The 13040-nt window shown below is 37.7% G+C and overlaps 1 protein-coding gene across 18 annotated transcripts in view; it reads left to right on the forward strand.

The window, feature by feature from the left end:
- Positions 1-13040, forward strand: part of PTPRD (protein tyrosine phosphatase receptor type D) — a 354453-nt gene that overhangs the window by 199219 nt on the left and 142194 nt on the right. For 7 of the 18 annotated variants that reach the window (XM_064290516.1, XM_064290518.1, XM_064290520.1 and 4 more), the window contains 2 exons: positions 1358-1518; positions 7927-7938. In XM_064290516.1, coding sequence (XP_064146586.1) covers positions 1358-1518; positions 7927-7938 — 173 coding nt within the window. Of the gene's footprint in view, positions 1-969; positions 986-1337; positions 1519-7923; positions 7939-13040 lie in introns of all 18 variants that reach the window. The other 11 variants (XM_023545268.2, XM_064290521.1, XM_064290514.1 and 8 more) reach the window with 3 other exon arrangements.

Here is a 13040-nt window from a genome sequence, read left to right on the forward strand (position 1 = left end):
TGCTGTCAAAACTAACAACATTTATGTTTCGTATATGCTTTCAGCCCAGCATATATGTTTTAGAAGAAGCTTGGATCCAACCAGTCTAATGCTAACAATGATACAGTCCTTTTGTATGCCTCAAATAGTCCTGACTGATTGTTAATAAAATGCCCAACCTCTCCAAGGGTGGACTAATAATTTGCATAGAAAACATCACCCCCAACCCCTCACACACATCCCAAAGAACTTTTCTCATCCCCTTCCTTGGTATTAAGAATATCAGAAGGCGGGTTTAGAATGACCTGTGGTTTAATGTTTTCTTGTACCCCCATACGCCGAACAAATTCCGCTTTTTATGAGGCTGGTATCATTTTATGGCTTTGTTTTCTTTTCATTTTCATCTCTGTTTCCTGATCTGGGGTAGAAATGGAAATACCTGTGTGCTGTGGGAAAAGTTGTGCTTAGATTTCCAACTTGGCTAACTGAGATTATTATCTGAAAGCTTCTTGGTAAAGAATTTTAAATCAGAAAGTTGTGCTTTCTGTCTGCTGAGCAATTTGAGTGTGACCTACAAGCTGGAAGGGGGAAAGTATGAACCAAAACAAACAATTATACTTATATAAAGAATCATATTCTCAGATATATAGTCAGCTTGCCAAGTCCTTTGTGTAAATCCTTATGCTATATATTTGTTTCCTTTTTTTAAAAAAAACTGCTTCTGAGATGGTTGGAAATATCATGAGTTTTCACCTTCTTTTGATGTATTTGAAAATATCAGCATCCAATTAATCTCTTTCCTGGGCATACTGAAGAAAGTAAGAATGGTCAAACTTTTCTCTGTGGACCCAGCTTTCCCTGTCGTCTGCTTTTCCAATGGAAGGATAGTGGTAGACCAGCTGTCAGTGAAGGCTGTGTTCTCCAAATAGGCTGTTGAGCTTTTGTATTTAAATTCAGGAAATATTCCCTAAACTAAAAATTTTAATGCAGAGTTTAAAAAAAATAAGTTTTATTTAAATAAAATTCTAAAGAATTTTTTTCACTGATCCTGAAAAATGAGCCTGTTCTCTCATGTCTTGATCATCTCAGCCTTTGGAAAAGATGAACAGTTTATTATATTCAACAGTATTTGCTGAGAACCCACTAAGTGCAAAATTCTGTGCTCCCTGCTTTAAGCATACAATGCCACATAGAATATAAACCCCTACCTTCCAGGAATTTGTAGTTTCACTAAAGAAAGTAAGGCATATGTACAAATTAAAAAAAAAATAAAATTTGGGGAATAAAAGACCATTTGAAAATGTTGAATTTATTATTTTATGTATATTTTTTAGAAACCCATTATTTTATAACTGAAGTAGACTCTCTTTTTCCTCAGAATATGTATGCGACCAGCCCCTACTCTGACCCCGTAGTGTCCATGGATCTGGATCCACAGCCAATCACGGATGAAGAAGAAGGCTTGATCTGGGTTGTAGGTCCTGTCCTTGCAGTGGTCTTTATCATCTGCATTGTCATAGCTATTCTTCTTTATAAAAGGTAGGTTTGCCCAATATTTCTGTTCCACCCTTCCATTTTCAGAGACTTCATAGTCATTCTGTGTTCATGACATGGTCGATTATAGTAGAAATGCTTCAGTGCCACCATGATACCTTTTGGAAACAAGTTTCCACCTGAGTTAGAAACTTGATGTAAAGACTGTGCTATTTAAAACCTCATATAACGTGTGGTATGTACAGACTCTGTTGTCCAGCATGTAGGGATTCCATCTGCCATCTTCTGAGCTGCTTTATGCAGTCTGAGCATTTTGCATGTGAATTGAGACATTAGTAAGTCCACAAGCAGGTAATTCCCATACATGCTTGCATTTGCTTGTTTTTAAAGATTAATTGCTTAATTTCAGCAGGATGTTTGAGAAGCTGACAAATTTGCACATTTGTGTCCATTTCATAAGTCAAACATGCACATGTGCTGAGATTTTTTTCCCTGTACCTATTTCTGAAAAATTATCAAAAGTAGCTAAAAATGGAGGATTAAATAAGGGAAAAAAAAAAAAAACGAGAGAGAGAAGGAGAATGAGCTCTCTTCTTCCTCATTTTACTTCTAACCCTTATTCTACTTCTTCAATAGTGAATTCTCATTTTTGTCCTAGAAAGGATGCAAGGTACAATTTGTCTTTGCAAAAAAATACAATCTCCGTCTTTATAGTGCCACGTATCAATCTAACTTAGTGTTTTGGACTATTACTATGATGCAAATAATTTGTATCTACCCAGTCTTTTCTGATTTTCCGTTCTTTTTCAATCTATCTCTGCCTCCATCATAAATAAGCAAGATTTTATTTCCTAAGTCATTGCCCAGCCAGTTGGATAGAAGACATCAGTCATTCTTTTGTCCCCTAAATACTTTCTGACTTAAAAGAAATTATTATAAAATTATATAGATATAAATTTATAAAACATTTTAACAGCTTGTAAATGTCTAAATCCTATAAATCCTGAATTATCTCCCTTTAGGTCAACTTCTTTTATTCTAGTCAAATTTTATTTCCATAAAACTTGAATCTCTGCATTACCATTTTCCATTGTGGTGTGGTGTCTCTCAGTACGCTAACGTAAAGGTGATCTCTTCCCCTTACTATGGAACTTCTGCCTATCTTTCTCATTTTCTGTCTGTCTCTATCTCTCCATAACCTTGTACTTTAAAATCAAATGAAATGTCTTTGTTTTGATTCTTCTTCAGTGCTTAATCTTATAATCTCATTTCCATTATTTCTTTTTTCTACCCATATAGCTTGCTCCATTGGGTTTATATTAATTACTTCTGCTCCTGCCCCCTTGTTAAATATGGTCTTCTTATGTTTCCAAGCTAGCCTTTTTTGAAACCTCTTGACGCTTAAAAAAATATTCTTCAAATATTTCCCCATCAAAAAACCTTCTTCTATAAGGCGGCATTCCACTCATTTCAATGTGAAGAATGGATTGAGAAAAAAGACAAAGTTCATAACCATAACCCATTAAATTGCCTCTTTTAGAATTAGAAAGGATGAAAGAAATATCCCTTTTTTTTTTTTTTCCTGATTACTGTCATCACTCAATTAGCCATGCCATAAAAGAGCTGAAAAAGCAAGTAGTTGAAGGCCCAAACCTCCTTTTAGGTGATGATTTCAATCCTCCCACCCCAGTCCCTTATCAGAGTGCATCCTGAGGAGCCCACGGTATTATATAGCCTCTCTCTTGTACCAGGTAAGGGCAGGGAGCACCAAGGACCCACGCTCCAGAGTAATAATCAATCACGTTTGAGTGCCGGCAGGGGCTAATCCCCTTTACGGTTCTTATCTGTGTTTATCACCAGAATATTATGGAATTATAAAAAAGCAAAGGTAGAATTCTGACTTTTCTGGTAGTTACTTATTCAGGTGGTCCAATCCTTCTGCAGGAGCCAGATCAGAAAACAAGTGCCTGCTGACAGTTCATTTCTAGAACATGTCGCATGACATTCTGTGATTATTCAAAATGGACACGTTGTCTGTTGAAGTGGTGTTTCATTCTGGTATATCTGGCTAGCATTGAGTTATGCCACTGAACACAGATGAGCTTAACATCTGTGAATCAGTTATGTAAATAGCAAGAAATAAGATTATAGCATTAATAAGTTTTAAAAGGTTTATCATTGTTTTCCTTTGTTTATCTGCCGGTGCTAGAAAAAAACACCCACTCAGTTACCATTTTGCCTAAATCTTCAAAAAGAGGCATCATGTTTAGAGGTTTTCTGAGGCCGTTGAGAGTCACATTTTAGCATGTGCATATGTAAATATCGTCTAATGCAATTGTTGGAAAATGCACACATCCTCGCATGCTAAGTATATTTAGCTAGCCATCTGAAGGCCCATGAAGCGCTTCTGAAATAGAAATGCTTGCTTCAGCAGTAAAGAACATTCCTGACTTGAAATTCAAGTAGACTCAACAATGTCTGTCTTGATTATCATGAGGCAGTCCAAGAGAAAATCTTCTGTACTCAATGAATAGTGGCTTTTAGAGCTTGGATTCGGAACAAAGGTAATTATGTCATAAATACTTGATCCTTCTTTTTTGGTGCCTCTTGGTTTCTACACAGGTCATTGGCTCAGAATTGGATTTATCATTATTATCAATATTATTATTATTGTATGATTATTTACTTTCTGTAGGCAAGTAATATTTTGAGAAGGGAAAGAGTTTAAAATGTCATTCATTCACATTTTCTTAGTAATCATATGCACCTGCTTACGAGATGCTTGAGTTAGGAGAATGACCTGTAGCTACAGAAAAATATTTTATTCATATAAAGAGGTATATTCTACCCACGTGTCTGAGACCTTGAAACTTATTCCTATTAATTATATTTTTGTGAAAGTAGTATACTCTTTTATCTGGCATTCTATTCATTTAACCTTGTTTTAACCTAGTCATTTTTATACCTCTAATAATTAATAATCAGTAATTCAGTGATATCACTGAGACTTTGTAGAGCTCTAAAATACCTTCTGAATCGTCAGAAAAAATAAATTATATTTGGTAGGTCTTTAGTGTTATAAATTATCTGGCTCTGTGATTTTTGAAATTTTGTACTCTATATGTGATACGTGCAATGATTTAAAAACTTAAATTGACAGAGAAAAGGTGGTAGCAAGACTTAGAAAAACGCTGAATGAGGAGTCAGGAAACCTGAATTCAAATCCCCATTCTGAGGCCAGCAGGATATATGGGGTAGCAAGTCATGGCAACCCTCTGGGCCTCAGGCTCCTCATTTATAAAATTAGGAGGTAGATTAGATAATTAAATATTTTAAATAATAATATTCTGTAATCTTAGAATATCAAAACCAGTTAGTAGAGTGAATACTGTATGTTTGCCTCCGTTTGTTTTGTTTTTTTAAACACGACTCCAGGTTGCCCTTCATTCATTAGCTCCCACTCAAAATAAATAAATAATAATAATAATCGAAGCAATTACATGTTATTAGATAGTCATCTACTCAGTATACCTGTTAGATATGTAAGGCTCTTCAGTTACTAGTTCTAGAACTGTCCAGGAATTATTTCTATAGAAAGTAAATATTTAAAAATAAAATGTTAACCTGACTCTATGGAAAATTGTTACAAGATGGATGAGAAATATTTACTACATACTTTTTTTTTTTTTTTTCATGGAAATAAAGAACATGTGGATTAGGAGGTCAGAACGGTCTCAGGCACAGCCTAGACAAAATTAACATCCTTGGGTGGTGGTAGCTTAACCTGAGTGAATGTTGTGGAGAGAGTATATAATCCCATCCCCAACCCAAGGGTTTATGGGTAAAGGCCATGAGGTAGGTGAGACCAAAACATACCAGTTGCCATCAATTCTGACTCATGGCCCTCCATGTGTATCAGAGTAGGACTGCACCCCATAAAGTTTTCAATGGCTGATTTTTTGGAAGTAGGTCACCAGGCCTTTCTTCCAAAGAACCTCTGGGTAGACTTAAGCCTCCAACTTTTTGGTTAGCAGCTGAGCACTTAACTGTTTGCATCACCCAGGAACTCTGACTAAAACGTAGGCTTCAGGTTTTCTCTGCAGACTTACCTCTGTGTTCTTCTCTTTTTACATCAACCCTGCATACATCTCCAAGCTACCATCAAAATATTTTGATGATGCTGTGAAGTAATGTGCAGCCACCCCAGCCACACTGGTCAATGCCATTTCTGCCTTCTGACCTCTGAGTATGTCCCTCCATAAGCCCACAGTGCCTTCCTGTCCCTCCTCTGCCACTCCTCCTGGCCTGGCTAACTCCAACTCCCTTTAGAAGTAAGAAGGCCTTTCTTGATGCCTCCTCCTTCTCCCCTTCTCTCTATCAGCCCAGGCTGCCTTGTTGTTGTTACTAGCTGCCACTGAGTCAGCCCCCAACTCATGGCAACCTCATTCACAACAAACAGACTGTTGTGATCCACTGGGTTTTCAGTGATATTTGGAAGTAGATTGTCAGGGTTTTCTTCCTAGCCTGCCTTAGTCTGGAAGCTCTGCTTACCAAAAAAAAAAAAAAATCCGTTCAGCACCATAATAACATGCAAGCTTCCACTGAGAGATGGATGGTGGCTGTGCGTGAGGTAGACTGTCTGGGAAGTGAACCCAGACCTCTTGCGTGGAAGGTGCCAATTCACCACTGAACTGCCATCGCCTTCCCAAGCTACCTTAGTGTCTCCTTTTCTGTGCTCTTGAAGCACTTTCTACATGTCGATATTATAGTATTATACATGCCGATATTATAGAACAGTGATTGCTAATTGTCTTGCGTACCAAACTGTAGATCAAGGACTTCATCCTATTTCTCATTGTGCTCCATGTGCCTATTAGAGTGCCTGGCACAGACAGGTACTAACTGAATGAAAACAAGTCAAATAGTAGTAAACAAACTTGATTACCCGACCTGTGTTCTCAGTCCTTCCCTATCACCTTCATCTTGGCAGGCAAGACTGTAAATAAAACCTAGGCCTGTTCTTTAAATTTGCCAGTTCCCAAAGCCTTTACACTTTGATATTTGTGCTGAATACGTACCCATGTGTGTGATGAGGCTGACATTTCTATGGAAGAGGGAGTGGATTGCCCACTATTTATGCACTCATTCATCCAAATTCAAAACTCATTCATCAAGCAGCTCTTCAGTATTCAACACTTATAATTCACTTAGTGGTGTTCTTCCACCCAGAGGAATACGTTTTGTTACCATTAACACACTGATAATTTCATTGATAAAAGAGCCAGTGAAGAACATAGATGTAGGATATTTTTGATCCTGGCACACTAGAGAAATCATTTTAAAAGTAAGGATAAAAAGAATGAACCCGTGTGTTTGATATCATTTTCATCGTTCACTTTGTATGTGTGTGTTTGTGCAATTTAAATGTGGATTTTGAATTTCTGGATAAGATGGACTGGATTATCTTATACAGCCAGATACTCCAGCAGCCTGTCTATCTATTTCATTGGCATTAAGGAAGACAGTATTTTTCCTTTTTGAAAATGAGAACTCTTAATACTTTGCAGTTTGCCTCAGAGTGAAGATTGTTCAGATTGATTCTTCTTAAGAAAATATTATGCTCTCTGCATAAGGAACATGGTTATTGAAACATGCCACATGTTACCACGGGTGAAAGTGTCTGTGAGTGTGAGCTTGACTGTTCACGGACGACAGCTCATCTTTTACTAGAAAAGTCTATCTCATGGCAATAGCTGATAATAAAATGGTTTTCCATGTTAACCCTGTTATATAGATCGGTCATGTGCTGTGGATTCATGAGTATTACATTTTCCAAAATTCAGAATGTATTTAATCCTTTATTGGAAAAAAAAAGATTCATGATTTTTTTTTTGTCAAGAGGTGTTTGAGGAAATCATTTCTGCCACTTTGTTAACTAGCAGGACATTATACAGTTGTGCAAACATTTTGTGCAGTTCAACAAACTCTGCAGGCGTCTACATCAATAAAAGGGGTAATGTACCTCTTCACAGAAGACTTTTTATTTTAAGTGAACAAATATCTTATATGGGATAATACTGCACTCCCATTAAGTTACAGTAGTGGTTTTTTCATGGCATGTTTTCTAAAAATCGAATTATACCCTTAGCATCAGACACCTCCTGGGATATAATTAATTGTGGCGTTATTTTGTTGGTAATGGATAAAAGTGAATGTGACAGTAACATAAAAAACGCTTTGTTCAGCAGTGTGCCCCCGTGGCCTCCATTTAGCTCAGGTTTGGAAGCCTTTACGTATTTTGATAAGCTGTCATTTCTTAATGCGTGTCAGTTGTGTGTCATTGCTCGTGAGCCCTGTTTCTTAAATCTTGGTTGTCATGGGTACTCTCGTTACCATTGGCCAACTAACATTTAGCCTTTCTTTTTCTCTTTTTGCTGCATTAAAATGGAGCAGTAAACCTGACAGGTGAGGAATAGAGAATGAACCCCTTTAATGTTCACTAAGAAAAAGAAAGGAGACTGGTAGACTTGGAGGAATTGAGGGGATGAGGGTGGGGGCTGGATATAAAGGATAATGCCTGGCAGAGAGGCAGATGGGTAAAGTGTGTGTGTGTTTGTGTGTGTGTGTATTTTATAGTAGAATGATTCTTGAAGAAAGAAATGTGTTATTTTGTCTCTATAAGAAGAATAAACAGACTTTTTTTTTTGAAGTCAAATTTAGAATGCAGTAAAAACCAGTCTCTAAGTTGTGTTTGTGGTCAGGGTAAAATGAACGCTTGTATGTGTTAATGTGTCTTTGGAGCATACTTGTCAGGTGTCCCATGAGCCTTGTTTTGTTCTGTTTTTTTTTACTGAAGATCAGTTTTAAAGTTTGTTGTTAGGTCACTCTATATATAGGAATACTATCATTTTTGCACCCTGCTAATGTAAACACACGAGTCCCTGAATAAAAACCCTTATCTAATTTAAAATTATTATCCCATGTCTCCTAGTCCTGAATAGTAATACCAATAATTTAACTACTATTATTATTGTTGTTATTATTAATAGCTAAACTTGAGCGATCATTGGCTGATTGGCCCAAACCTTCTAGCATGCATATATATACATATATATACACACATAAACATATACACACAATATATATACACATGTATATACATACACACATACATATACACATGTGTACATCTATGTATGTATGTATAAGCATGTGTATATGTATGATATATTATCATTCCTAGATTTAAAAAAATTAATCAAACTAAGAAAAGATTCTTGAAGTTCATCCTACCTGCCTTCCACCCAGTGTTGTATACAGTGATGCCCAAAGTGTGGTTCTTGGACCAGCAGCAGTAGCATCACCTGGGAACTTGTTAGAAATGAAGACTCTCAGCCTTCTCCCCACCCCCTGCCCCAAGATCTTCTGAATCAGAAACTCTGAGCATGGACCCAGCAGTTTGTGTGTTAACAAGCCCTCAAAAATGATTCTGGCACACACTAAAATTTGAGAACCACTGCTGCCTGCTTTTCCCTGAAATTACTTACCACAACTCAGCGAGCCACACTCTCAGTGACAGTTACTACACCATGAGGATGTCTTTTTTTTTTTGGACGTCACTTGTTGCCATTAATGAAGAAGAAAAGCATATGCAAAATGGTTTTTCCAGCCAGAAGACAAAAGCTATGAACTCATGTCCTGTACTCAGAAATCTACCTTCCATTATCTCACTGTCCACATATTGCAACTTCATCGCTGCCTCCTTGTTCTGCTGAGATGGTAGAATTGGGCCAAAACTTAAACATCATCTTCTAATCCTCCTCTTGTATTTAAAAGTAAGGAAACTGAGAAAAACGTATGTAGCTGACTTGCGCAAGGAGGTGCACAGCAGTGGTGGTAGAGCTGGGATTACATTTCTCATGGTGTCAGAGTCCTCACATGTTTGAACTGACCTCTTTGAATATTAATAGTAGTGATTTCAAATAAATATATCTTTCCACAGAAGCTTGTACCAAAATCTGAAAATCTTTGTTCCAAGTAATGTGATCTCCCATTGTTCTTGCTTCCTGCTTTACCCCTAGATGAGAGACAGAATAGGTAAAAAATAAAAGACTTCTTTTTTTTAGACCAGAGCGTAGCATTTGTGTTATACGTTACCCACATCCCAAACAACCGTGTGTTTTTATACCATTAGCAGTTTCTGGAAGGCCTGGAATGTCTCATGATCTTCCATTTCCTTTTCACCCACAAACCCCTGCACATGGTCGGTACTTCTCATTGTGGGAAATAAACTTGCATTAAAAACCAAACTAAACCCATTGCCGTTGAGTCACTAGGGCTTATAATTTTTATAAGCAGGAAAAAAAAAACTATAAAAGCTATGCCAAATTCAGAATCTATTCCTAATCACTATTCTTTGCATTTTTCTAATTAAAAATGAGAATAATAAGACCTGAAAACTGATCAGCAGAAATGTCACTATTTCAATCCATGTTGAGCCTAATTTAGACCACTGTATGCCATTTAATACTTATGGCAGCAGATTCACTTTGAAAAGCTCTTAAATGTTACTGGTGATGACCAAACTCTTCATCTGTTAACCCTTTCTTAGAAGTTCTTTCTGTATCAGATAACAACCACTTGAGCCCACACGTAATGGGATAAGAATGTGTGCATCTAGAATTACCCATATTGTGATCATCAAACAAAATGAAGCAAAACGAAATATAAACTGCTGGCTTTTTCCAGCTAACTAGGATTTGGGGGTCTGTGGTCTTTGGGGCCGTTTCATTTGAGCAGATAGAGTGAGGGAGATGTTAGTTATTAAATGTCAGGACACCGCCTCCCAATTCTTTACAAGTATGAATGACAGTTTTAGTCTCATTCCCTGGGTTGTCTGAGACTCGTATCTAAGCACAAGAGACGATTTTCAACATTCTTGTATCAGAGAAACTGACAATAGAGCCACTAAGGGAGAAAAATCCAGATTTTAGTAATTAAGCTCTGACATTCCAGTAAGGAAGTACATCTGTGCCAACCTGTGTGTGAAAAAGACCCAAACCTGAGCAAGACCACTAGCATTTTTTGAAGTGAGACGAGCAACCATATGTTCCAGCCCTACTCAGTGGTGTTCCATTAACCCATTTAGATTTTGCATCCTGGAGGGTCAAATGAATCTCCCAATGTTGTAAGGCCAGTACCCACACCATGAACACAGTGACATTTTCTGCCCTGAAACTGGTCACCTTGTCTGCCCTTTCACATGGTCTTCTGAGCCCCTCTTTGTCTTCCTTCTCATATCTTTCTCACTAGCCCTCCATCTCTTCTTTTTCTTTCCACTCCGTACAACTGGAGCAGCCAGTACCTGTGACCTAATCTCAAATTCACTGCTCCCCTCTGATTTGGTATATGGCTTGGCAGTGCATTGTGTCCTAATGCTGTACCTGGCACCTTCAAGTAGAAACAGGAAAGCCTGAGACAGGTTAATCCAAGGTACTAAGAAGGCAAGGTGTCTAACAGGACTCATCCAAGAAAATTCATTCCATCCACGATGTTTCCCCAAAGGCATTGCACTTGAGCAGATCAAATGCACTTCCATTTTGCATCAATCTTCCCTTCATCCCTGGTTAGTTTTATTTTATACAGGTGAGGAGAGATGGAAAGAAGGGTTATTTAACAGGGACCCTCTGGCTACCCATAGAACAACGTGGCATTAAAAGAGAGCCCATTGTCACAGCAACACAAATGAGCTGTACCACAGCCATATCCTCGAAAAGAGAAAGAGGGAGAGTTCCTAAACACTTCTCAGCACCCCTTTCCCCCGATAAGAAATCCTTTGCTTTAGCAGAGTGAGATGCAATGATTATGACTTTAACATGGAGATTTCAGGAATCAGTATTTGGACTGGATCGCTGTTCGAAACAGTGCTTCCAAGCAGTTCAGTCATGGCCAAGGAAGTGAAACTGGAACAGACCTGAATTTTTAAAATCTGGGTGAACTGGAATGGGAAAAATTACGGGTCAAAGCTCTAAAATAGACTCAAAACCCTACCAGGAGCCTGATAATGAGACTGGATAATTGGCGGATGGTGGAGATAGACACACACTCAAAGCTGAGCAATTGGCCACTATCTTTGAGCAGCGGGAGGGGATACAGCTGTTTCCACCTCTGCTGTGAATCCTAGGAAACTCTCGTGGTGTAGTGGTTAACTGCTACGGCGGCCAACCAAGTGGTCAGCAGTTCAGATCTGCCTGGTGCTCCTTGGAAACTCTGTGGAGCAGTTTCTACTCTGTCCTATAGGGTCGCTATGGGTCGGAACCGACTCGACAGCAGTGGGTTGGGTTTGGTTTGGTTGAAAATCCTACAGGCAAGAGATTTGGTTGCTATGCAATGTGTAAATTGCCCTTGCTCTCTAAGAGTTAGATTAAGTTTCTAGCAAGACTTCCCTTCAACTGTAATTTTTCATATTCTGTTTATCATTCCAGTTCACCCAAATTTTTAAAAAAAATTTAAATTTGTGTCTGTTCCAGTTTCACTTCCTTGACCATGACTGACCTGGGGAAGAATCAGTTCAGAACCCTGGTTTGATAAAGACTTCCATTTTTTAAGTGAGATTTTAATCAAATTCAATTTAGAAGAAAATGATTAGTTATTACTATGCTTACATGAGTTTGAAAAAAAAAATCAGTTAAAGAAATCTTAGGAACCAATCTGATGTTTCTTGCTTAGACATTTGTTAAAATTGTATGACAGTTTAAGCAAGGATATTTAATAAAGCTAAGTAAAGGTTAATAAATAAATTTAATAAAGCTAAATAATAAATATAAAATGGATTGTGTGAAGAGTTGTGTTTTTAACCAGGTACTGTTAATAATTCATATTTCTTGAATGATTATCTGTAGCATTGAACTTACCCACTAGATTACTTTCTCTGATCTGTGATTGACTTTCATTAACAAAATATGAATCCTAGTGTAACAACATAAACAGCCAACACTTTTTTTTTTTTTTTTTCCATTGAAATTTGGAAGAGAAAAGGGATATTGGCTTTGTGTGGTTCCGGTTCTCCCAATTGTTATGATGACTTGGCCTCCTAGAGATTCCCTTACTGTATTTATCTGCCTTATGGAAAAATCCAACACATCTCCACTCTGTAGCCGGTCACACAGAAAGGGACAAGGAGAGCAGCTTTAACTGATCACCTTTATGCCAAATACTTTCAGAACTTTTCTCTAAGTAAAATCACTCTTAGTATTCGCTACTAGGAGACCCCTACCTTGCTTTCCACAATTAGGAAGAATGGATAAGAGAGAATTGCTAAAGAGGGTCTAAGTCTATCTCACCAGCACTCCCCTTAAGCACTAAAGGCAGAGTCACTGAATTCTTAATACTAGACATGAAGGAGGACTTAGATGTCATCTGCTTAAACTGAAATCTTAGACATGAGGAAGCACTATAGGCCAAGAGAAGAAAAGCAATCTGAACACAGTCACAAAGCTAGCTGGTCAAAATGTTTTAAAAATGAGAATGTGAGTGAGGGATCCTCTTTTTTTTTAATCTGTTTCCAT

The sequence above is a fragment of the Loxodonta africana genome, chromosome 9 (assembly GCF_030014295.1).
Source record: "Loxodonta africana isolate mLoxAfr1 chromosome 9, mLoxAfr1.hap2, whole genome shotgun sequence".
NCBI classification, from domain to species: domain Eukaryota; kingdom Metazoa; phylum Chordata; class Mammalia; order Proboscidea; family Elephantidae; genus Loxodonta; species Loxodonta africana.